Source organism: Anastrepha ludens, chromosome 2, assembly GCF_028408465.1.
Source record: "Anastrepha ludens isolate Willacy chromosome 2, idAnaLude1.1, whole genome shotgun sequence".
NCBI lineage: Eukaryota > Metazoa > Arthropoda > Insecta > Diptera > Tephritidae > Anastrepha > Anastrepha ludens.
Window position 1 is genome coordinate 130,551,656 of NC_071498.1, and position 27,198 is coordinate 130,578,853.

The 27,198-nt window shown below is 35.0% G+C and overlaps 1 protein-coding gene across 20 annotated transcripts in view; it reads right to left on the minus strand.

Annotated features, from left to right (window-relative positions):
- LOC128855325 (calcium-activated potassium channel slowpoke) overlaps positions 1-27,198 on the minus strand; it is a 307,274-nt gene that overhangs the window by 77,569 nt on the left and 202,507 nt on the right. For 15 of the 20 annotated variants that reach the window (XM_054090144.1, XM_054090143.1, XM_054090147.1 and 12 more), the window contains 4 exons: positions 23,190-23,342; positions 18,029-18,184; positions 17,454-17,566; positions 4,186-4,344 (listed from right to left, as the gene is read on the minus strand). In XM_054090144.1, coding sequence (XP_053946119.1) covers positions 4,186-4,344; positions 17,454-17,566; positions 18,029-18,184; positions 23,190-23,342 — 581 coding nt within the window. Of the gene's footprint in view, positions 1-4,185; positions 4,345-9,440; positions 9,554-17,453; positions 17,567-18,028; positions 18,185-23,189; positions 23,343-27,198 lie in introns of all 20 variants that reach the window. The other 5 variants (XM_054090145.1, XM_054090139.1, XM_054090142.1 and 2 more) reach the window with 1 other exon arrangement.

Genomic DNA, 27,198 nt, shown 5'->3' on the forward strand with positions numbered 1-27,198 from the left:
ATATTATTTATTTATTTTTTTTGTTCAAACATCCCACATCTTGGCGGCAGCTTAGCTGCAAGTCAGATGCTTACACAGTTTTAATTATTCTTATAGTTACTATCGTACTCTAAATTGAAATAGAGCTAATAGGTACTTTTGGTGAATATTGTATTATTTTCCAACTTATGCTGAAGGTTTTCAAGTCGATTACGCTTACACGGACACTTTTCTAAAGTATTTGATAAAGTTTTTCATACAATTCTACTACGTAAATTAGCCACACTTGGTTTTCATTATATTTTCTTTCAATGGTTGAAATCTTATTTATCCGACAGACGATAAGTGGTAACGATTGAGGGTGAATGTTCGGAACCTTTCATTGTATCTTCAGGGGTGCCATAAAACAGTATTTTAGGGACTCTTCTCTTCGTTATATTTATTAATGATATTAGTACTTGTTTTTCGTTTGCTGATGATTTGAAAATATTTTCTGCCATAAAAAAAACTGAGAGTGTTCTTAAGGGGGAAGTCTACTGTGACAAGGGAAAAAACAGGCTTATTTTCCGGATTTTATTTCTAACAAAATATTGCTCGTACATAAAATCTATTTAAACTCTTATCTTTATTATATATTTAAGTTTTTGAAAAAAAAATTTTAAGTCAAAATATTCAAAATGGCCGCTGTGGCACTTCTGCAAGCGTAGGTCCGCTTTTCTTAGGTGCCTAAACGGTGTACATGAAATCTTACGTTTCGGTGATCTAAAACAAAAAAACAAAATATTGTTATCATATACATAGTATTGACTCTCGTCTGACGTAGGATTATGTCGATAAAAAATTTTGGCGTTGAAAAAAAAATTCTTGAAATTTTTTTCTTTTTTTTTGCCTAAAATTGATGTTACTATTGTTTAAAACAATTTAACAAATAACGATATCAAAAAAATCCTATGTCAGACGAAAGACACTATTACAGAGAATATATAATTAAATTTTTAAGCTGATTCATTTATCAGAACTCGAGATATCGTGTACACCGTATACAAAAACTTAGTTTCGAGAAAAATGCGTTTAAAGTTTCAGTATAGCAGGTACGCGCTTTGGAGCGCTTCGGGAAAAGGTCGAAATTTCAACGAAAAAAAATTTAGCCAGCTGTAACACATATTGTACCTTATTTAAGAGGGTTCAAAGTATTTTTTAAGCTAATAAAAAAAAAATCGATTTTTTGAAAAATTCACAGTAGACTTCCCCCTTAAGCTGCAGTCGGGAATTAATGCAGTAACCCTGGTTTCTCTCTAAATATCAAGAAATGTATTCATGTTACTTTTGCCAAAACTGAAAATGTGTTTCAGTTATCTTAAAGTATTTATAATACTTTACTTTAACCTGTTCATGAATTTATAGATTTGTGTAGGTGTGATCTTTGACGTTGTTGTATCCACTTCTTGCTAAATCTTACATTTTATTTGGCGTAATAACTCGAAGTTCTCACACCCTTACACTCTCAAATTACTTTTTACTTACGCTCTAGATTAGAGTAAGCAATACGAGTATTATCCACCAACGTGTACGGAAGGTGTTTCCTGAATATGTTCTCAGGTCGTTAAAATTCTCAAATCCTGCCCCTTCCTCTAATTTCCGTTTGATTGTATTTAACTTAAAGTCTCTAGAGAGTAGAAGGTCTATACTCTCACCGTCTTTTGTTTTTAGTATAATTCAAGGGGAAATTGATTGTTCATCCCTATTACGGAGCATTCATTTTCATATTCCTACTAGATCTCTACGCAACACCTACCCATTACATCTTAAAACGAATTATGCACTTACATATCGCACTTGTTACGTTAAAGCGTACCAACTCAAAATCTGAACATTTTCAGTAGAGACGAAGAACTGTTTCCGTAAATATTAATAATATATTACAAGGAAAAAAAAAATGTAATTGCACGAAAATATCATTAAAAACAATATAACGGTTGTTCCATTCTTATTTGTTTAGTAGTTGCGCTAAAATAACAAAGTTTTTAGTTGTTACTCTTTTCCTGAAATTTTTTTATTCACTTAGTGGTGTTATTTTGAGTTGTCTCTGTTTAACTGAAAAAATAACACGTTACTTAAACAAACTTAAGCAAACCGTTTGGTTTTAAACAGGCACAATTCAAAATGTTACACTTTATGTGACACAAATTTGTTCAAACACTTGGAGACAACTAAAAATGTAGCTCTTTAGTTGAGACCAAAAAAAGTCATTCTGAAAACAAAGAGAGAGTCATAACGGGTTTTTTAACGAAAGACTAGACAAACCACTGAACGATTTTTACAGTGGGTAGAGATGACCACTGTACATTGTTTTCTTGCAAAAAACTAAAATTTGGAAATTTTGAGTTGTTACGCTTTAACGTAACAAAAGCGATATGTTAATATTGTCCGCGGTCTAAGAGAATTCAATGAGATCTCGATTTCCATTCCGCTTGACTTTTCGTTGTCAAAGAATGAATTTTATAAATTTCTCAACTTTTTTTTAAATTTATTCATTTAACTATCTGTAGTATAGTAAGTTCATATTAGCTCTAAGTGATCTGTAAAAACTATAATTAATATATATTTTAGACTTGAAATAAACGAAATAAAGGGAATTCCTGATTTTTATTAAAATGCTTGGACGACGTACATTGTGTGTACTTGTTGGTTGAAGAACATAATTTTACCAAAAGTTAGTCGAAAAAGTATTCAGCTGGGCTACAAACATTACGTGAATAATAACACAGTCCGACAAGAATGATAGAAACAAGATTGCGCCCATCAGAGAGTGCGTGACGTCACTTTTGCCAAGTTGCGCAGTGTTGCCAAACATTTGCTCTTCGCAATAAATTTTGTGCTTTTTTATATGTCAAAATGCGAAAATTTTTAAGTTGGTGTTTGTTTCTTATTTTTAATTTAAAGCTACCGAAACTATAAGTAAAAAAACTTTATTATTAAGCAAAAGAATGTTAAATAAAATTTACCCTGAGAAGATTTTAGTGTTAATGAAAATTTGTTGGTTCTTATAAAATTTGATATTTGGAAAGTGAAAATTTAATTTTTTACTCCTTTTAAGGTTATGTTATTAAATCTTCTTCTCTCAACTCTTCTTAACATTGAAAACCTTTTTACACATTTTAAAAAGCGTTTGAATTTACTGAATGCGAATCAAAACCATAAAGGTGTAATCGTTTCTTCTGGTCCTAAATCTTTAGGTCATCAAGAGGTGTATTCCTAGTAAAAATAAGCAAAAAAATACCAGAAAATATTGCAGAAACCATAACGAGATTTTTACAAAAAGAGTACCTTATCTTGTTACATAACCTCAAATATAGCAAAAAAGTCGTTCTCTTAACAAAAAACTTATTAATTAAATTCTACATAACCATAACACATTTATTTAAAAAAACGCAAATTTTAAAGACAATTTGTCACGCATACAAAGTTCTATAAGTAATTCAATAAAAATTTGGTATTTCATTTTCTTTAAATGCGTATTTTAGTGCGTTTTTACATCCAAAGCTAGGCAACACTGCAGTAGCGAGAGAGCGAGAGCAGAAGAACACAAACAACCACTGCAATCGCGGGCAATGCGATCAAATGTTGAAAAAAGTAAAGCTAAATAAAACTGATTGAATTATTGAAATAATTAAAAAAAAGGTATATTTTACAAAATTATAAACATTAAATTTTAATTAGAAGAGGCTAGAAAAATGTCATGAAGAAAGAACTAAAACTCGAAGACTAAATAACAAAAAAAAATCCTAAATCAAGTTACGAGAATGGTGATCTGGCCATACTGGTGCGAAAACGACGTAACTCATTGTCAAATTCGCTGAGAACAAAGTTACGGTACCACGATAGGCGCCATCTCATTATTCTTTCCATAATGACAGTTCGAGAGAAAAAACATCCTTTCTTAGGTTTCAAAGTTTGCTTTTGTCTGTTAGATTTCGATTTGGCGTTTCGTACGAGGAAGTTCATACAAACATAAGAAAATCCTTAAGAATATTCATTTTTGGACCCGATTTTTTATTATCTTACATTTTTATGCCGTTATTAATCATTATACCTAATTTTAAAAGACTTTGATGCCAGGCAAACATTTTTTTGTTTCTAATTTATAATAATAGTAGATACATAAACACATTTTCTTCGAATACTATTTTTTATCTTCTTACTCACCGCTTCACTTCGTCAGCACTTTGCGCTATAAAGAAGCCTTGTGTGTTGGCCTGTATTTTTGCGTTACGCGGATTTATAGATATCTTGCTGTCCGCACCCTCTTCGGCACCTTTGATTTCGATAGCCACCAGCAATAGTTTCAGTTTCGAAAAGCACAGTCTGTCGACACGAAGTGTGAAAATATTGCATATTTTAAAAATAATTTTGCAAATACAAACAGGCAATCAAATACTCTAATATCTATGAAAGTAGTTTGAGAAAAGTATAAATCGTATTTTATAGTAACGAAGTAAAAAATGTTATATCCAGTATTTACAGAATGTGCAACGGTATGTACAAAAAGCACGCACACAAAGCACGAGTACACAAAAATTCATGCTTCAAGTGAACAGAAGGGTGAAGGTTCTTGCGGTTTTGTGATATTTAAGATATGCAAAAAATTTACAAATTTCAATTATGCAAAAAGGAACACGCATGCATAAATTCATTAACAAAAAATATGTGAGTAGATACTATAAAAAATAGAAAAAAATATGCGCTTTAAAAATTAACTAAAATTAATTTATTTCATATTTTATTCATTCGTAACTATTTAAGCGAAAAAATTCCAACTACGAAAGCTGTATGATACATTCGGTAGACAAAACACATTAACATTTCTCGAGCGACGGAGAGATCGGTGTAGGTGATGCCAAGACGACAGGACACATGCCAACGATGAATATTAATTTACTTGCGTGCTTATAATCTTCTGTTGTTATTGTTGTTATGATGATTGCATTACATAAAAGGATGCTAAAAGTGGGGAAAATGTTCGTATGTTCTTTTTGTTATTGCGGGGGGGCGTTGTACACAAACAAAGTGATTTGAACAAATTGCATTTTGTTCAAAAGCCGAAATATTATTACCTCATATTAGGGGGGAGGGTGGAGGGTTGAGGGTTGATATATGCAGAATGGTGTAATTAAATTGCTGCGCATTCACAGGAGGATTTCAAAAAATGTGACAAAAACATGCAGCAAATAGTGAAAATTAGACCGTGTGCTCCATGAGTTGGTGATAAGTACTTATGAGACTGGGGAGTGATTTGGTTAGTTGAGCACCGCGATTTGCTGCTCATGACATGAGGTGTGGTAAGTAAGTTTTGGGCACAAATAGTAGTGGATTAAGGAGTGTTTCGAGTGGTGGGAAGCAAGCAAATTCGTTTGTTAAAAAAAATGTTACTAAAAGTTGATGGGGTAAACATGGGTGTACGTGACTGTACAGCGCGAGTAAGCACAACGTTTCTTAGCTGCTTTTGGGGGATTTCACTGTACAAAGCTAAATAAATACGTACGGTGTAAAGTGTGGGCATTGTTATTTATTTAAATATTGTGTATATGTACACTATGTAACTACAATTTTCTGTCATTTGAAGTAAGTTTGTGTACATTTTATTGGAAATAGTCACAACTGAAGTCCTAGGCTTTGAAATTTCGAGATTTAGATTAAGTACAGGTAAATGCTGGAGGATGAAACAAACTGGGTGTTAGTAAACTTACAAATAAAACTCTATTAAGGATGCAAGTCCCAGGATCCCGATCTTATAAAGTCCCAAAAATTACGGAATTTGCGGATTTGAAAGTTCTTACGAAATCCTATTAAGGATGCCGGCCCCAGGATCCCGATCGTATAAATTCCCAAAAATCCCAGAATTTGCGGATTTGAAAATTCTTACGAAACCCTATTAAGGATGCCAGCCCCATGCTCCCGATCTTATAAAGTCAAAACACCCTGGAATTTGTGGGAGTTGAAAATTCTTACGAAACAGTTTGGTATTAATAAATTTATATAATTAAAAACCTATTAGGGATGTTAATCCCGGGATCCCGATATTTTGATGGCCCGAAAGTCCCGGCATTTGTGGGATTTGAAAGTTCTTACGAAATCCTATTAAGGATGCCAGTTCCAGGATCCCGAAAGTCCCAAAAATTCCAGAATTTGCGCATTTGAAAACTCTTACGAAACCCTATTAAGGTTGCCAGCCCCATGATCCCGATCTTATAAAGTCAAAACACCCCGGTATATGCGGGATTTGAAAATTCTTACTAAACATAGTTTGGTTTTAGTAAATTTATATAAATAAAAACCTATTAGGGATGTTAATCCCGGGATACCGATATTTTTAAGTCCCGGAATTTTAGAGATTTAAAAGTTCTTGCGACAGAAAACGCCCTTCTTGTAGCAAAAAAAAAAAACACCATTAACTAACTATTTAGCAAATATTATATGAATAAATTTCAACGTTCTTTTTTTGTTTTTCTATTCTTTTTAATGTAAACCCAAGTAAAGACTACAGATCAAATGAACCAACGCAACTAAATCGATCCTTAGTACAACAATGTGACACTGACTGCCAAGGTGCATTCATTAAAGGTGATGTCACTACACCAACAATAATGTTTTGTACATTAGAATATCGAACGAAAATGCAAAAGAAAAGAAGGAACTGCGTTGGAGTTAGAAGCACACGACGCTGGTTCGAATGGAACGGCTTTTCTTCACTTCATTTTTGCTGGCATTCTTATGTACACGACGAAAGAATTCAGTTGATCACTAACACCAACCAAGGATAATAGAATCGTTGAGAGCCAGTTAACGGTCTGATGTTGGCCACGCCTCAAGTAACATTTGATTCTAGTTGCATGTTACGAGGTTTGAAAAATGAGCAGTGCTGATGGAAAACGGCTATTCAAAATATTCTTCATGATCAACAATACACTTTTACATTCGTTTGGACCAACTTTCGATGTGCTTTGCTTAGCTGCGTTTCCAGTGCTCTTTTTTTAATTTTATGTGTGTGCTTCAAGCTCACGGTGTATTACGTGACAGTGATCACGAGAAAATTCATTGTACCAGGTGGTGCTTGCCAAGAATTTATCAGGTTTGGCCCATACCTGTGGTGAAAAACAAAATTGTGAGAGCCACGTAACCGACCACTCGGCAGCCGAACTCTGCGGGGTCATTTCACATGTATTCACACACTTCTTCAGACGGCAACTAAGTGGCATGAACGTAGACTCATTCGTATTTAACTAGCACAGTCTTAGTTTGTTCGTAAACGAAGAGATTTGTAACACCTGCCATGCCAGTTCATCGGCTGATTCTTTCAAATTCGCTGAGAGCCGGCTAACGGTCTGATATTAGCTACGCCTGTCAAAATCTTTTCACAACGAGTGCTTGCTCACCGTAAAATGATTTTAATTCATCTACGTCGAAAATTGTGAAAAACAGTCACTTAATCGGCTTTAATTTGATTTTTTATGCCATGATGAATCAACACTAACATGATTCTCATAGCAAAACGTTCTGAGCGCACTTATAGTAAAATATGTTAAACTTGCCAATGGAAAAACTCCATACGGCGGCTGACAACGCTAGAAGTGGAGAGAGGAGAAATATAAAGCAACCTTCGTACATGGGGAATGTTTCAGGGAGCCACCTAAAGGTTCGAACTTTGTGTTTTTAGTAACTTTCATTTAATTTGAGTAATTTAATCATTTATTTATTAATTATAGTAATTAAATTATGCTAAATAAAGTAGTATTTCCTATTATTTTTTCATCTAAATCTCGAAATTATCTAACCCTTTGCTTTGCTTATAGGCACTGGTAGTGTATTTCTGTTGTTGTTATTTGTTTAATGTTTTATTTACTACTTAGTTATGCACAAGGCAGGCAGGCAGGTAGGCAGCTAAGTAAGTGGTTTGAGTCGTGTGCGATTAGGTTCTAAAAATGGTTTGGAATATATTTTTAGTATTAGAAAAAATTTGTGTTATATGTATGTTATCTATGTCAGTACAGAAAAAACGTATGCAAGACCTTAAACATTCCAAATAAATAAAAAAAATTGGAATTCAAAAAGAGACGCACTAGCGAAAGAAAATATAGAGCGTTTTTGAATTTTAAGTAATTTGATTTGAAATAAAATGTATTTAACTTATTTAATATAATACATATAAATATATTAAAAAAGTATAGCAAGTTCAAAGGTAACCAAGTGAATCACTCAAAATATTTAAGAATATTAGGTCACTTCGCCACTTCACCAGGGGTTAGCAAATGGCGAATAGATGAAACAACTGGTATAAATAAACATATGTTGTTGGTAGTACTGGAAAAGAGTTGCCAAAAATTACATTTGTTTTTGGAAGCACTTAATGAGTATTAGTAAGACTGTGCTCTTTCTTACAGGGAAGCATTTGTTGCTTTTACTCGTTAATTGTGATGCTCGTGCTCTATCAGCACCTTTTGTGTTTTCGTTCTTGTCAATGCTGTTGTTGATTGAAGACTAAATACTAATCATTTGCAGTTTTGGAAACACGTCGTAAAGATCAAAAGAGAACACGCAATGTTGAAGCAACAAAAATTTCCCTGCATGAGCGCAGCCTGTCATTAGGCTTGCCAAATATCAGAAAAGAGAAACTAATTGCATTAAAACTAATGAGTTATAGCAGTCGTATGAACTATAACCACACCTGTTAGTGGAAAATCTTGGTCGATAGCTCTGTTATTGCTTTCACATGCAAATTTTTCGCCTAGTGAGGGAAAGTAAGAAGAGAAGTGGCGAATCAAAGGCGCCTAGTATTTATTAGCATTTAAGATGTCTTAAATGATGAAAATATTATTAAAAATTAAGAGACTATATTTTTGTGAACTATTTTATTTTCGAACGCTACTTCATATTTAAATTTTTATCGTATGTAGGAAAAATATTTTAAAAGGGCAAATATATTTTAAAAAGGACTAATAATATTTTTGTATTATAGATTTAACAATTGGCATTTTAAGAGGCCTTTGTGGCCTTCGTGTGACCTTTTTATTGAGTATCCTGTCAGATCTCATTTATTTAGATTTTTATTAATTGATTTTTTGTTTTTAATATACACGCATATAAACGAAAGTAAAATAAAATAAATAATTAAAACAATTTTTTCCAACAAAAATGAAAATTTGTCTGTATGTATACATATATTTCGCTCGATATTTTCTTCCTTTTCTACTAACTGGTACGTCTCGTGTGTGATTTTAATATTTCTTATTTTTATATTATGATTTTTGTTTTATTCCTACTGATTAATGCTAAGAAAAATGCAGTTACATTTTGAAAAAAATTATCATTTTAAGTACGAAAAAATTGTAATTAGTTTAAAGTAAAGTACAAAAAAAAAAACGAACTAGAATTAGAGTAGATAATTCGCTTGTTTCGGGTCTTACTCGCTGGCTTGTGGGAATGTCATGCCGGTAAATGAAGGTGAGAGGGTTTCGGTGTACATCTCACACCCGGTACCTTGGAGATAATCGTTTTGCCAGGCCTGTGTATCTGGTGACTGAAAGTTAAAAATGATTCGATTGTGGTACGGATTTTAGTAACCAAAACGAAAGTAAAAATTGTTTTTATAGCAAATTTTATATACAATCGACACTATTTACTACAGAGTAAGTACAGTGGAGGGGAACTATGTAAATGCAAATTGCTGCAGCAGTCGCTATGCAGGCAATATTCATGGGCCTTGTACGGATGCTTACAGTCGGTGTATTTCATAAATGTATTTGTGTGTTTTAATAGCGTGGACGAAGCAGAGAGTTGTTGGCACGCTTGGACCGTTGGGGGAGTTTGATGAGCACATTTGCAATACCTACGAGGCACGCAAAGCAAGAACTTCTAATGAGAATTATATACTCTTTTTTGTTTTTGTTACAATACAATGCCATGTCGTCGAAGAGAGAAGTGCAGTGTCGGAAACAAAGGTCTATTACCATGCTTCTAACTTGCAGGGAAATATAGTCGAACAACGCAAGTAGCAGAATAGGAGATTTGATCCATCCATATATTTCATCCATATATTTATTTTGTTTTTTTTTTTATCTTTTTTTGTGGTTTTACTTTTACTTGACAGCTTTGATCGGCAACTGGATGAAATGCATTTGTGCTTGCATGTAAAATTTTGCGCACGAGCAGACTATGTATTATTTATTATTTATAAAGCATATACTTTCGCTTTGTTTTATGTACAGAAGAGTATGCTTTTATGTAAAATGAGCAAAGAAAAAGAAAAACAAAAACAAAAAAAAAACCAACATAACTAAAAGCAACTAAAGGTAACCTAAAACTAAGAACTTTTGTAAAAGTTTAGCAAATATTTAATGACAATAAGAGTATTTAGTAGGTACGTTTGTATATCAGAAATATAAATATCACAAAATAACTGTAAAGTATTCGTTGACAAGCTGTTTTGTGTTGAAATGTTTTAGCGAGTTCGTTTAAGCAGCAACAACACCGATGTATTAGTGATTTTCAAAAATCACAACCAATTGAAAGAAATGTCTTTTTCTGCAGGAATATTTTTAAGTATTGTAATTTTCAATCTTTGGAAGCTGTTAGATTGGATATTAGAGATTAGATCAAAGTACACAATTTTTTACAATTCTTAAGTACATCCATAATTATTCAGTGATGAACAAAAGTCTACATATACCCCCTAATTTCGTTGGTTTGAAGTTCCAAAGTTTATTGAAAATTGTGTTGTAACAATTTTCTTTGAAATCTTTTTTTTCTAATCAGAATAAACGAAAAAAATCTATTCTTTAACAAAAAATAACAAAGTTATGGAGAAAAAACGCAAAAGCAGCGTTGACAAAAGTCTACAAAAGTGCCGGGCCTAACACATAGATGCTACTAGTTTTACTGCATTCACCTCTTTTCCAGTTAGTACTAACCTTAAAAAGACAGTTATGAAAATTTCATGATATTCTATTCATTAGTTCGAGAGTTATTGTGCTAAGAGTGACGCTACTTTTGTTATTTTCAAAACAATGGATGAACAAGAATTTCGTGCTTTAATTTTACGATGCTTCTTGGTGTTAAAAATACCGTTCAGCGAAGCAATGACTTGAAAAGTGTTATGGGGACTCCGCTCCATCAGAAACAATAATACAACGATGATTTGCGGACTTCAACGTAGAGATGTGGTCGTAGAGACACCGATGATGCACAACGTCCACTGCGTCCAAATGAGGCGGTAACAGCAGAAAATTTCCAAAAAATCCACAAAATTGTTTTGAATGACCAAAAAGTAAAGTTACGTGAGTGCTGCTAACATCGTAAAGATATCAAAAGTAGGTCTTGGTTTTATACTGCATGAGCATTTGACTATGAGTAATTTCTCTTCAAAGTGGGTGCCGCGTTTGCTCGCTGTTGCCCATAAACAAGAAGTCACAAGTCAATCAAAGCAACGGAAAAACTGCATGAATTGAACTTCGAATTGCTCCCACATCCACATTAATCGCCAGATTTGGCTCGCAGCGACTACTGGCAGGTTACAGACCTACAAAAAAAAAAAAAGCTCGCTGGCAAGAAATTTCGCGACAAATAAGAGGTTATCGCTGCGGTCTAGTTTGCAGCAAAAGTAAATCGTTCTTCAAAAGTAGTATTGAATTGTTAGAGCGGCGCTCGAAGGATGGCGTTGTTCTTGATGGAAATTAAGTTGATGACTAGAGCTAATTTTGAAAAAAATACATTTTTTCTTAGAAAAAAATACGTCTTTGAAAACAATACGTGCTGTTTTATGTTTGCTGCTTTTCCAATATGAATTTCTGTCATGATTTGGATTCTTAAGCAAAAAAAAAACAATGGATCCATAAAACGAAATATTGGGGAGTATTCAGCATAACACCGAATGCTTAAAAAAAAAAACGGATGTAAAGGGGGGCTAGCGGGTATCCCCATCCTAGAACTGAAAACTGGACTCTCCGGAAGTTTATAGTTCTTCAGTCATTTATAGTTAAAATTGTGGGATTTAGCGAAAGGTGAGTGTTGCCAGACACCTCAAAATAGAACGAAGTGCGAATGTTATTTTATAGTAAATGGATTGTTTTTAGTTTATTGTCTAGTCTATTGTCCTACTACCAGCATACTGCTGGAAGATTCGTGACCAACACTGTTACAATATAAATTGATACTCAACTATTCCTTCCATAAAATAAGCTTAAAGTGGAACCTTGTAGATTTCTGTTTTATAAATCATTTTTTCATTAAGAGTAATTAAGTGTGTGTATAAAAATGTAAAATTAAAAAAAGTACAAATTTAAGCGATTTAACAAAAGTTCAAATGTTGACCAAAGACAAGGAACCTCAGAGAAAAGTAAGACGAAAAAATTTAAGAAAAGTCGAAAAGTTTTTTTTATTCTCCAAGATTAGAATACTAAGAGACGCATACGAAAACTTTCTGTGCACGAGTGCCTTGAAACAGTACGAAAAGTCAGCAATGCAACTCTAAATTGCATTGAATTGGCAGCTGCGGTATATAACAAAGTTTCAAAAATAACGACCTAACATCAAAAATTGAAGTAAATTTTTGGGCTGGTAGAATATCAAAAAGTGTATCAAAAATTTGCCTAAAATTCATGATGATGAATTTTAATAATCTTGAGCTTAGATAGGTAGAAAGGTGGGGTGGCTGTCGCAATGGCACACTTTCATAGGTCCATTGTGATACCACTGGAACTTATCCTTGCCCTATGGGTCCCTTTTCAAACCATCCGGCAGCTTTAATAAACGAGTAAAGTTTCGTTGGTTTTAGATGCATTATGTTCGCTACTTCAATTAAAAATGCCAAAGCTTTCACACTCACATAAAAGGTGTCTCTCTGTTTCATCTTCTTCTGTATTTAGACAGCTTCTAGTCCAGGAGTCCTATCCTTCTAGCGTGGTCTCCTATCAGACAATGACCAGTTAATACCCCTAACATTTTTTTTATAGTTTTTCTTTTAAATCTTAACAAGCTTTTTGAACGACTTATTGATGGTTTCCCTATCTACCTTACAAGTCCTATAGGAATGGGTATCAGCGTCTTATCCACTTGGAGGTCGAGCGTTCTACCGATTCGAGCAAGTTCATCTGCCTTGCAGTTCCCTGCTATATTCCTGTAGCCTGGCACCCAAATATATTGTACTTTGTAGTATTTAGAGGTTTAAAACATTCTATGATTGTTTTTGATGAGTGTATTTTAGATTTTAGCGCTTTTATTGCTGTTGACTGTCCGAGTATATGAATACTTCATTTGTGGATAATACTCCCTTTTTTATTACCGTAAGTCCCTCTTTAATGGCAGTGACTTGCGCTTGAAATACACTGCAAGGATCAGGTAAGCGAAAAGAGTTCATCGGAGTAAGCCCCTCCACCTACTCCGTTGTCTAGTTTTGAGCCATCTGTATAGATGTTTATATCATTTCATTAGCAATAATCCCATTATTATCCCATTCCTCTTTGGAGGGAAATACTGTGACGAAGGATTTATCTAAGTAGATATCCTTCGTCTTACAGAAATCCGTTGTAACAGGAATGCAGTGGAATTTTTCTAAAATTGAAGAGTGTCCTCTCAGGCTTGTTGTGAGTAGACCGATTTCTCTTAATCTGAGAACTGCCTTGACAGCTGTTTGCTTGCCGAATTCCGCTATTGGTAATAGGGTAAGCATAATGTTTAGTGCCTCTGTGGGTGTGGTACTCAGGGCCCCGCAGATGCAAATACTGGCCATTCTTTGTACATGTACCATGGTTTTTTGATATATAACTTATCTAAAGCCGGCTACCATACTAGCAGTTCGTATGTTAGGTTACGAGGTTTTCCATGAGGATTAAAGCTTTGTCTCAGTATCTAGTATTTTTTGTATATTATTTTGTAGGTGTTGTTGCTGCTTGTGAGCTAAGTATGTGTTATGAAGTGTAAAGGTCTGTGTATTACAGGTCTGCATGAACTTTGTGCAAACAATTTGGGTGTTTTGTGAGTGCATTGGTGCTGTGAAAGGAAAAGCCCAACCCATTTAAAGTAATTTGAGGTATGCCTATTTTGTAGCAATACCTCAATGTGGCATTTTCATATTGAACGCGACCTTTTTTATGCTGAAAAGATTTTTTATACTTAAAATATTTTATATTTAAAAAATATCGAATATGCTACGTGTGTTTTTTTTAGCTGATAGAGAACTATCGACATCGATAACTATGGTTTGATAGCTGATAATAGGCAAACTGTGTTGGCTTTTCTGTTCTGCAAGTTCTACTTCAGCAAGTCGCCATAAATCATTTAACGAAAGAACAACGCCTTCCAATTGTGCAAATTTACTTTGAAAAAAAAAAATCTGTTCGCGTAGTTCATAGATCGAAGTATTGAGAAAGATGCCGAAATGTCGATTCGTTGTCGCCTGGTCAACTTGTTCGCCTTTGTCTTTCGACTAGGTGGAAAAATTTGTGTATGAACTTTGGACTATGTGCCTATAAAATACAGCTCGTGCAAGAATGAAAACCAAATGAGCATCGTTGCGACGCAATTTTGCTGATTTGCTTCATTTCAATAATTTTTTTATAATACATTGTTTTTCCATTTGAGACTTTGTACATAATTTAAAAATATTAGACAAATTTCCATGAAAAAATCAAAATTTTTATCAAATTTTAAAAAAAATTTCAAGTACGTAATTTTATGATCTAATTTGGTCATCTAATTTTCGTATAACAAAATGCAAACCTGAATCCACTTGAAATTCTTGTTGTTTGGTAATTTTTCACGCTGAAAGTGTTACGCATTTTCTCCATGTAATGAAAGAATTACACCTTTTTTAGGGGAGAGAACGCGAAATATCGTGTATGGAGAAGTCAAAAATCAAGTCGATGCTCATTTGATTTTACGATTCCAAGGAAATTTTCCACAAGGAGTTCGTGCCAACGGGCCAAACCGCCAATGCAATTTTCTATCTTGGCGTTTGAAGCGTTTTTTGCATCGCATTCGTTGAATTCGCCCTAAATAACGCGGAGGAGGAAGCTGGCGCTTATTGCATGATAATGCACCATCTCATCAATCCACTCTTGTGACTGATTTTTTGACTAGATTAGAGTATTCGCCTGACATGGCTCGTTGTGACTTCTACCTATTCGGAAAATTGCATCCATAAAAGGAAGTCGTTTTACTTCCGTAGAGACCACCCAAAAGACCTATACCGACATCGTGAAGGACGTTCCAGATTCCGGTCAATGACCTGAAACACTCTTTCAAAAAGCTTTTAGATCGCGCAAAACAGTGTATCGAAACCAGAGGGGACTATTTTGAATAAATAAACTCGAATTTATCAGAACAAAGCTCCCGTCGTTTAGCTCAGTCTTGTTTATTTTGGACGTCATCTTGTATATTGAAATTGGGAGAACATAACTTAGTGGGCCTATTGACCGGCCTGGTATGAAAAAAAGGAAAATTATTATTAATTCAAAATAAGGACACCATGAAATGTTCGAGATATTTTGTGTGTTGTATTGCAAATTAATCAAAAATGCAGTATTTCTATTTTTAATTGCTTTTAGATGTAATTTCTTGAGCTCAACGGTAAATAAACTCCAAGTCATCCAATTATCTCAGAAATGAAGTGCAACTAATGCGGATTGACAATTAGACTTAATTCGGATAATTCAAGTGGGTTAGGGGAATTTTCGATGGCAACATTGCCGAAAAATGACAGTTAATATCTATTGTGAAGAAGAAATAGTGAAACTTTTAAAGAGAAGAACAAGAAGGCTGAAAACAACCGATGCAGCATTAAAATTTTGGAATAATTTCGTTAGCACAAGAGGAGTAAGTATTTTATAGTATTGTCGTTTTATCCTTAAGTTTAAAATTGTGTGTTTTTTCAATTTTAGATGGCAGAAGAAGATGGCAGAGAGCAGAAAAAGAAACGCTCAACCATCCTTTACTGACAAAACTATCCAATAAAAAAATTAGCTATTTAATAATCCGCTTTAACAAATGTCTGTCACACTACAATTTGAATCAGAATTAACTACGTCGGCAATCCTGATTTCCACCTGACATAAGACATTCATGGACATTCATGGGATGCCAAAAATAAGACATAAAAATATTTGATCAAAATGGGTTGAGCTTAATCACTTATGAAAATGTTTGTCAAAAGCTAAACAAATGTCAAGTATCAGTGCGAGTTTCCAATTCTCTATTCAAATTCAGACTTTTCTTATTTAGTTTCTCGCTTCCAATTATCAAATCACGAATTTTATTAAATAAAAAAAAAAAAATTAAATAGCTTTTAATAAAATTTAATTATTTGTTGTTTAAAGTATTTTTGAGTTATTTCGTTATTGAAAATATTTCACAACATAGAAGGTATTTTTAAAAACACTTAAAATTCATTTGAAAACACCACGAAAAACTGGAAATGAAAATTGAACGCAAATACCAGCAAACGGTGTTAGAGTAGGATGGAAATTTTGCGAAGAAAAGGGAATAATTGGAAAGTAAAATTCATAAGAGGCTTTGTGTTTACGTTTTGTCAGTGAATTTTGATTAAATGCTTTCAAATTACTCACAACAAATTAATAGTCACATTAAGAAAAGAAAATTACCGTCAAACAACAATTAGAATGACGTTTTCAAAAACATTTAGAACGAAAGTTCGACAAACTGGACATTTAATAATTGTGTGTATGTGCGTGTGTGTGAGCGTGTACATGAGCCTGCAGAGAAATCCACGATCGCATACTGCTTTATTTCAAGTATACGTGGAGGGGCGTAATCATTGTTGGGCCATGCGTTCCATTTTTGCCTTTTATCAAGAAATAAAATTTTGGCAAACGCTTTTCATATGTTTACGAGTACTATCATACTTCAGGATTTCGCTGCAGGATTTAGCACAATTTTTGTTTGATTTGTTATGTCTGGTTTATGTTCAAGACACATTGGACAGGTAGTAGCAGTAAAGCAGCCGATTTGATTTTCTTTTCAATTTATTTGGTCTTAACTATCAAATCTTTGTTTAGAGATTTTGACATTCTGGGGATCAGAAATTTGTTTTCTTGTTACACTTATTTTTCAAATTCTGTAGTATGCCCAATAGCCGACACTTCGACACAAAAGAACTTTTCATGTACGCTCTTGTTGTTTTGGCTCTACTCCTCCAACTACTACTACTACCTGGTTCACTGTGCCTTGCTTATGGGCCTGTGTAAATTTGATCTGAATGTGAGAATACACAACAAATAAAGAAAAAAGCCAATAAGAAACGAAATACTGAAATGTGTCAACGAACAAATTAAATGCTTAAATGTACTTGTACGAGTATTTGTAGTAGATACTGTATCATACGATAGAAGTACGCATACGAATAGGTGAGAATGTAGCTATGAAGGTAAGTGTTTCATAGACGCCAATGCGAGCGCACAAAAACTTACTCAGTGGCCTGAGCAAATGGTATTCCAATAAATGTGGGACTCAATGTTTCAGTGTACATTTCCATGCCGGTACCGCGCAGATAATCATTGGTCCAAGACTGCATGTCTGGTGACTACAGGTATACAGTATATATAAGTAGGTAGTGTTTTAAAAAGTTTGTATGTTACAAAATAAAAAAAGTGCATGGCTTCGATTTTAATGGATATTTAAATCAAGAGCTTAATGTATAAATTTATAGAATTTTTTGAGGGCTGCCTACATTGATGGCAAGAGATTTTCAATAAAAAAAACAAAAAAAAAAAAAGCTGTGATAAATTGACTCAAATTTGGTGTGATGTAGAAATTTACCTAAACCGCTGGTTAGCCCACCAGCGCATAAGCTAATGAATATCATTTGAAAGCTGATAGAAAAATTACTTAAAAGTGTAAGTCTAATTATAGATTTCTTTAAAAATTATCTTTAAACACTTCTAATCCATTCCAACTCAGTTGCTATTGTTGTAGGTTTTTGTAAATTTTTATTAACCGTTATTGTTAAAGTGAAATATTCAGAGATTTGATCAGGAATACTTACAGTTTTGAATGATCGCATCGCAAATAAATTCGCCATCATAGTTGAGAAGCCTGGTGCGAGACAACTCTGCGCTATAAAGCCAAGCTTAAGTTCGGCCAAGCAAATGACATCGTCGCCCTGTTTCCAATCCCATGACGGTATGTTTAGTAAATAAGCCTAGAAGAGAAACATGAAAGTATGCATTGTAGCTCAAAAAGGAAAGGAGTCAAATTTTCTAGATATCAAATATTCTTTTAGGCTAAAATATTAAGTAACTTCAGAGAGAAAATGTTAAAAAGTGAATGAGAAAGATTTTAATTGAAACTAATAGTTTTAAGAGTTTATGTTATGTATCAAAGTTAAGGCCGGCGGGCCAATTAAAAGGTCAAAAAAATCGATTTTTTTTTCCTGAAATCAATAGCTTAGATATTCAAGAACATGAGACACAAATTTTCAGAGTTAAATTCCAAGTATTTGCAGATCTACAGAGCCGAGCGCAGTGCGGCGTCGAGCAACCGTGCGCTTATTGTTGTAGTGTATTGTTTCTGTGTACGTCTCTTTGAAGCGCGTTTTCTCGGCTTTTCATTTTCACGATTTTACCTAATTTATGTACACGATTGCAAAAAAACTAAACGAGCTATCCATTTCATTCAAAATGCGTTATCTTCAGTATTGTTTTCTCTTGTGTGAACTAAAAAAAAACATCCAAAAACTTTTTTTAAGCGACTTTTTTACCCGGTTGAAGAGTTTTTTTTTTCCTTGAAAAACCACTTTTTTTTTCTACCTTCCCCAAAAATTCGAATTTAACGTGTTTCTCCCAATTTTCTTAGTTCAGAACGAAGATAATTACATCAAAATTAATAATCTTTTTTTTTTTTTGTTTTCAGATGAAAATTGCAAGTTGTATCTTGTACAGAAGTTGGATACTTCAGTGGCAAGGCGCTGTGGGAATCTATTGATAACTCGGCTTACAATATATTGTTGGAGATTGTACAATTTTTTTTTTTAGTTCAAATATATATTATACTATCCCCAAAACTTCATTTGGCTAATTGGTTTTTTTCTCATCCTACAACGCTTCGCGAAAACTACTGAATTTAGGACATCTAATTGGCCCGCCGGCCATAAGTTTAGGTGTCCACAGAATGTGATTTAGCCACAGCAGCTGATTTGTGTTTTGTTATTGCTATTTGGTGTTTTGAATGCCAAAGTGAGTTGCTTCATTGTTATTGTCTTATTAAATAAGACAAAATATTAAATGAATGAAATTAGATGAACGTTCGTAATTGGAGAAATGAGTCAAGAGAGAGAGACTTAATTGGAGGAGAATTGTTAATGAAGCTATGTGGTCCACCACAGACTCTGAAGCTAAGAGAAGGAGAGAGATTAAATTTAATTTATTTCCGTACATTCTCACTGAAATTTTGACAACGGCAAAAACCAATTTTATTATTTTATTTATTATTTAATTTATTCTAACACGTAGCTAAACGGTTTCCACCTGATATATAAGTATACATATATGAACCCTTAACTCCTATTTGGAGCATAGTGCGTTAACCATTTCTCTTCGCCAACGGGCACGGTTTTTCATTTCAGCTTCTGTTGAGCGCCTGCAGGTGGTACATGGGCTACCTATTCCTCTACTAGTTTGTTGAGCGACATTGTCATCATCTTTCCTTAGTGTGAGGCCAATCCATTACCATTTCGTTTATTGATTTCTGATGTATCGTCAAGAAGGGTTGCCCACAAGGCGGTGTACTCCCTCCCCTACTTTGTTGCTTTGTTGTGGACTCTCTACTTAATGATCTGCAGGAAATTGGACACATCCAAGCCTATAGGTACGCAGACGATTTGTGCGTATTAATATCAGGACCATCAATTGAAGCTATATGCAATAAAATGCAGGTAGCTCTAAATAAGATTGAGCATTGGTGAGAGTTGCATTGTCTTTTGGTCAATCCTTTGTGCTTTTCACTAGGAAACACAATATGGAAGACCTGTTACTACCCACATTGAAAGGGGTAACACTGCAACTGCCTTCTGGGGTTAAATACTTAAGAATAATCCTAGATAGTAAGCTTACCTGGAAGAAACACGTCGAGCAGAAGGTCTCTCGAACATTAAAAATTTTCTGGCAATGTAAGAGAACCATTGGCAAGACATGGGGTCTAAGACCGGCGATAGTACACAGGTTGTACATCACCCTGACTAGACCCATTTTACACACGCCTCTGTAGTATGGTGGCAAGCCACAATGGTTAATTCCAGAGTAAAACCCCTAAACAGGCTACAGAGAAGTGTGTGCTTGGGTATCATAGGTGATATGAGTACGACATCTGGTTATGTCTTTAATGCCATTCTGAACTTGCAACCTCTAGATCTTCAAATTCGAAAGGAAGCGATGAAGGCGGCGTACAGGCTCGAGTTAAACGGAGTCTGGGGAAATGAAGAAAGCACTGGCCACTGTCAGACATACCACCAGTTGTCGGAGTGGTACACACTGTTCTCGATGCCAGTGGACAATCAGGAAGTATGATGTTTTGATAATAGAGGGAGATCAATGGTTAAGTCCAGGGAACCTATTAACGGGATATCAGCACACTTTCTACACTGACGGATCCAAACCAGTGATGGTAGCGGATCTGGATGGTACTTAGACGAAGATACTAAGTACTCCTATGCCACAGGACAGATGACCATGGTATTCTTTACGGAAGTCTACGCCACAGGCTAATTGAGAAAAATTGGAGGTATTGGAATTTGTAGTGACAGCCAAGCTGTACTGAAAGCCTTTGCTAAGCTGTAGGACAAAACTGAACAGTGTTGCAAAACACAAAAAAGAGAGTCTTATTTGGGTGCCTACACTTTGTGGTGTTATAGGGAACGAGTTAGCTGATAAACTGGCTAATAAAGGCTCTGCAATTATGCCACTAGGCCCTGAACCGTGTCTAGGTATCAATTCCGCATCGATTCAACTATGGATTTCCGACTTCATGAGGTCTACCCAGGGAGGACGTTGGTCTGGCATGAACTCTTGCAGAGTTGCAAAGTGCTTTATGAAAGAACCAAACAGGAAAAAATCGACCGTTCATCTAAAACTTAGCAGAAAGGACCTGAGAGTACTGGTGGGTGTAATCAAAGGGCTCAACGCCTGTGGTCAACATATGCCTGCCATGGGGACGTTTTTCTCAAAACTCTGTTTTTTGAACTGGTGATCACTGTAACTTAAAAATCGCTTGGTAGATTTCAATAAAATTTATTCTGCTTATGAAAAACATAAAAAACTCGTGCCTAGGTTGGTAGGTAGGTGAAATGGTTGAAGTGCCAGTCTGGCACTCCTCAAGTAGCACTAAAGCGCCGTTTTGATACCAACCAGCTAGCCAGAGCTGTTGATATAATGGAGGAGATTGATTCGACTTAGGTTGGCGCACTACCCCAGGCTGTCGAAGAAAGGAGCGCTCAGTGACCTTAGTCGTCTAGCTATCAAACCCGGACATTTGCTGAGAAATGCTCTACAGTCTCTTTCTCTGAAAGGCCCCCACAGCTTCTGCAACGGGAGTTAAATGGTAACTCTAGCATTTCTACGTATGTGCCGATAATCCAGTGACCGGTAAATACAGCTACGAGTTTCGAAATTGAATGGCGAGAAGTCCAAAGAATTTTCTGAGTTCCTCGTATATCGTATTGGAGCCAAAGGGTTTTCGAAATAGCACATGAAGATGTGGAGCTCCATATTTTCTGCGCTTCCTGAGAAATAATTTGTGCAGTTCCCTTTAACAACTGTCAGGGGCATGCCGATGACCGGGTAGCAGGTATCTGAGGTCAATTCAGTCCCCTTTCTGGCAAGGTCGTCAGCAATTTAATTTCCCTCTTTGTTCCTATGCCCTGGAACACAGATCAGAGAGATGTTACCTGCACACCCAAGAGATTTAATCTCCTCCTTGCAGGAGTTTACTAATTTCGTTCTGCACCATGGCGTCGTCAGAGCCTTGATCGCGGCTTGACTATCGGAGAAAATGTTAATATCCCCCTCGCTCCCACGTTTCCTAAGCATTTTGCATGCCTGCAGGATCGCAAAGACTTCTGCTTAAAAAGCACTAGCAGTGTTCGGCTAGATAAATTGGCTGATTTAGAGAAAAACCCTGCTCCGACTCCTGATTCCATCTTTTAACCGTCAGTGAAGACATAGGTGCAAGCTTCCAGAGGCCAATGTCCTTTAACCTGATTGCACTTTGAGCGGCAATGGAAAAGTCGATGGCAAATAAATGCAAAAGGACCCTGAATGGCAGCACTGTGGCAAGTTTTACATACTCCGGTGATGCCAATGCATGCAGTCCTTTGCACCCTCCCCAGTTTAGTGATATTATAGCCCTTCCGAAATGCTTCCCACCAAACCAGGCATCCTCCTTTAAAATTTGCAAAACCACTGCGTTGTACATCCACAGCACGACCTGTGGCTTGAGTCCCCATTTCTTACCGAACATACATTTGCAGGAATAGAAGGCTATACTGGCCTTCTTTACCCGATTTTCAATGTGTAGCTTCCAATGGAGTTTGTAGTCAAGTATCACCCCAAAATACCTAATTTGGGAGCGGGAGACCGTGGTTTTTTAATTTGGGAAATCGAAGGGGTGGATCTTTATATTTTGTGGTAAATAGCTAGTGTGCGTGCCTGATCGAACGATTTCTTTTTTTCAAAACTTCGATTTTTTTTAAACAATTAATTGTCGGTTTTTTTCGCGAAAATCTGAAAAATGTTTCCTGAGGCCGCCATATTAATAATTTTGAAAAAAAGCATGGATGAGGCATAAGATTATCTATTAATAAAAGTAATTTCTCTTATCCGATTGATTTTAGATGAATCTCCAAGCGACTCCGCTCTCCCCACGAACAGCGATAACTTTTACAATTATACATTTTTTTCTTTGAGATTTTGTTAAAGTCAAGTCAAAATATGATGTATTAATGCCGCGTTTTCATTATTGTAAAATAAAGCAATAAACTAGCGAAGAAAAATTATTGAAAGTCATAATTTTTTCGGGCCTCTGACAATTAATAACCCTTTAACTTAATTGTTTGTAAGAAAACCAATACATAAAATTGTGTTCCCTATGCCTTTCTGTTTGATTTCTCTCTGAAATGAATGCCAACTATTTTACTTGTGCGAAAAAGCACTTACCTTATTATGATATTGCATAAGTTGTATAATCACTCGTATGTCTTCGCTGTAGTTTTTAATTGAGATGACTCGCATAATATTGGCAGCATCTTCAGCATCGGGATCTTGGCAATATTTATTGGCCAGTACCAAGCAGGCATCAGCTTCGTGTACCTTCATGGATGCAAGCAGACGAAGACGACAAAAAAATTATTAATGTAATAAATTTCCATGAATTATTTAATTATTTTAATAACTGTAGTTTAGTGGTGGCGGTGAAAATGAGGCGATGAAGCGTGTGGCAATAAAGTGAACACAGAAAGCGGTTTTATGCATTGGGGTTAAGGTTAACGCGTTTTTTCGCTAATCAGATTAATTGGAGAAATAATACTATTTTACGCGCCCTTTTCCAACACATTTGTTTTGCTGCGTCAACAGCATTAAGGCTGTTATCTTTTCCTTTAATTAAATTTTAATTAAAGTTGCCGGCAGGAACGCGGGATGAGATATGTTTATGGATGCAATGAAATCGACGAGGTATGGAATGATGATAATTATTCGTTTTTTTTTTTTCAATAATAATCTGAGTGGTTCAAAAACAGAACAGTCATATTAATATTAAGTAACAGTAAAAGGAAAACAAAACATACCAAAGCATATGGAAATAAGTAATTTAAATGTTGCATAAAAATGTATTCATGTATATTTACATACAAACTTCAAAGGAAACTTTGATGTCAAGCAACTGCATGCCTATACATGCGCACATACAATATATGCGTATATACATAGGTAAATATATTTTACATCATACTGTTGTATTTGCATATTAACAACAACAATTAAGCACCGCATGCAGCATGCAAAAGGAATAACGGTTGTCATGCTTACAGAATACATAGGTACATACATACATATTTACATAACAAACAAGTTGAATAGTTGACAACTAAGAATTATATTATATATATAAGTAAATACATACATATCTGTAAATGTGTATGTAGAAGAACAATTTTTACATTACTTACAACTAATTGAGAAATATTTAAATGTCTCATAAAGGCCGCTATGCTTTTCGCTTGACTTTGGCTTACTCTACGCTCATATTAATTATAGTGATGAGTGTTGAGAGTATTAAGTCTAGCCCTAAGATTTTTTGGCACTCGTTAAATCTAAGAAATCCTGCAATAGTATTCCATCTGCTATTTGTTTTGGTAGTATAGGGTCCGTTCGCGCAGTTGACGCATAGGTATCAGCTGTCTGTTAATTGGCTAAATGACAGCCCAGAGTATTTTTTTCAAGCGCGCGGAAGCATTTTGCCGAGAGTAAACGCGAAGCAAGAAAATCAGTAATGGATTTCAAATGTAATAGTGTGATTGCATTATATGTATATGGCTGGCAAATCACAACCAGCGATTGTTCGTGAGTTCGAGCACCTTAAAGTAAATAAAGTTTTTTTTATCCCATCATTACTCGTTACAATGACACTGACATCGCGAAACCTCATGGAGGTGGTCATCAAAATACGGCAACGTCACGTGAAATGGTTCCAAAAGTGAAGAAGCGACTTGAGCGAAATCCCCGATAAAGTGCCAATCAAATGGCGAAGCAACTGAAAATATCTGACCGTAGCATCCGCCGCATACTGAAAAATGATCTCAAAGTCAGGCCTGGCAAGATCCAAAAGGCGCATGATCTCACATTAAAGCAGCAACAAGTCAGACTTGCCCAAAAGCGGTCAATTTCCGAACATTATGTTTTCTGACGGAAAAATTTTTCAAATTGAGCAATTCGTAAACTCCCAAAACGATAAGGTTTATTTGAATGACTGTTCATACGAGAATTTGAGTCATCGATTGGCCACCAGGAGGCAGTACCCGCCACAGGTACTGATTGGTCAGGCCGCTGTAACCGTAGAAGAGCGCTCTCCAATCGCTTTCATCGAGCCTGGCGTCAAAATAAATGCGAAATATTGTCGGAAAAATGTTCTGGAGGTTGCTTTGATACCGTGGACAGACAAACCTTTTGGTGGCAGACAATGGACGCTTCAACAGGACTCGGCACTGTCTCACAAAGCTCGAGTGTACCAAGAATGGCTAAAAAACAACATTCCGAGCTTCGTAACATCCACACAATGGCTATAAAATTCATCAGACGCAAATCCGATGAATTATTCTCTTTGGGCCATTTTGGAAAGCGAGGTCCGAACTAAAAGATTCACCAGTCTCGAAGCGCCCGAAAAGCCATTGTTTGCGAGTGGGTCAAAATACCTGCAAGTCCTATTCGGCCAGCTTGCGATTCATTTCTGGACCGTCTTAAGACCATAGTTAAGGCAAAAGATGGTCACATCGACCAAAAGTAAATTAATTCTTAATTTTATATTATTTTTACACATTTTTTACTTTGTATTGAATGAAAGTAATTTTCTAAACTAAATTTATGGCCTTTTTAATTGGTTACACTTCGAGTTCCGGATCATGTAAATTTGCTAACATGCCTTTAGAGGCAGCCAGTCTTTTCGCAGAATTTTTCCAATCAATTTTCTTCAGAATGATACTGACGCAGTTTCTTAGCGCTTTTTAGAGCGATCTGTAAACTCAGAATTTTGGGCACCCAAATCTTTCAAAAGATGATGTCGAACTTGGAATATTAAGCTTAAAAATCTCCTTATAAACTGAAATCGATGGGCTTTCTGTAATTTTTCTAAAAAAATTTTACAGGTGAAATAAAATTAGTATTAAATACAACAAATCGACAGCATTTACACGGATTTTTCCAAAGCTTTGGACAGAGTCTCTCCGAACATTTCACTACATAAATTATCTGCGCTTCTCTTGCAATGTTTGAAATCCTATTTATGCGGAAGGCGCTGCGTGGTCACATCTGATGGTATTTCCTCTGAAACATTCATTGCCTGCTCTGAAGTGCCTCAGGGAAGTAATTCAGGTCCGCTATTCTTTGTGTTAGCGACATTAGTAATTACTTCTCATTTGCTAGTTTTCTGTTATATGCTGACGATTTAAAAAATATTTAAAAAGCCGGAAAAAACATATATCACAAATGAAAAATATTGCTTAGTTTGCTCAAAAGCAAACCCTTAAGTACCTCGTAACAAGAAATATATGAAATTGACCACTTCCAAAATTATAGGCACGTATGTGTGAGTGTGTGGGGTTTTTTTCTTCTACCACTCAATCTAATTTTATAAATGAACTCTGAGCTTATTCATACTCAAGTTATTAAATAATTTTATGAAAGAATACACTTTTCAACAAAGTCTTTTAAAAATAGCTAATCGCAAAAAGTGAAATCTAAGCACATGCATTTGTCTAATCCTTTTTGCAACTACTTACAATATCAATTGAGTCCTCTCCTATACCTTTTAAGTTGAACAAAGAAAAGGTTTATGCAATTTATTATATATGTATTGTAATATAGTAAATTACGTAGATTTCAGCAACTAAAAATAAATGCAAGGGCATAAAGAGATTATTGTGGGCAGCCATCTTGATTCACTTGAAATTAAGTGTTACTCATACGCCATGGCGGACATAAGGCATGTAGAGAATTGCACACATATGTATGCAAATATAATATTGTATATACGAATATATTTATATAATATTAGTACGTTCACCCACATACAACGTTTCGGAAATATTTGTTTGATTTTTGTTTATTATTATACATATTTACATCTGTACACATACAACTTTAAGGAGTATACACTTCGTATTTGGGTGTAAATGTTTTTTTATTTATTTTAATCACAAAATGAAAAATATAGGGATATTAACTTCTTACACATTAAACATCGAACCACATGAAATGCTCAATTATTACCATTTATAAAAAAAAAATTACCAGGAAACGATTTATTAATAAAGTTAAGGTTATATTAAAAAATCTTACCCTACATATTTACAATCTATGAAATGGTGATAACCTGAATATAAGTTCTATTATTTACCGTTACTCGTAATAATGCAAAATTTAAACGCTGTTCATTTGAAGTCGAAAACAACAA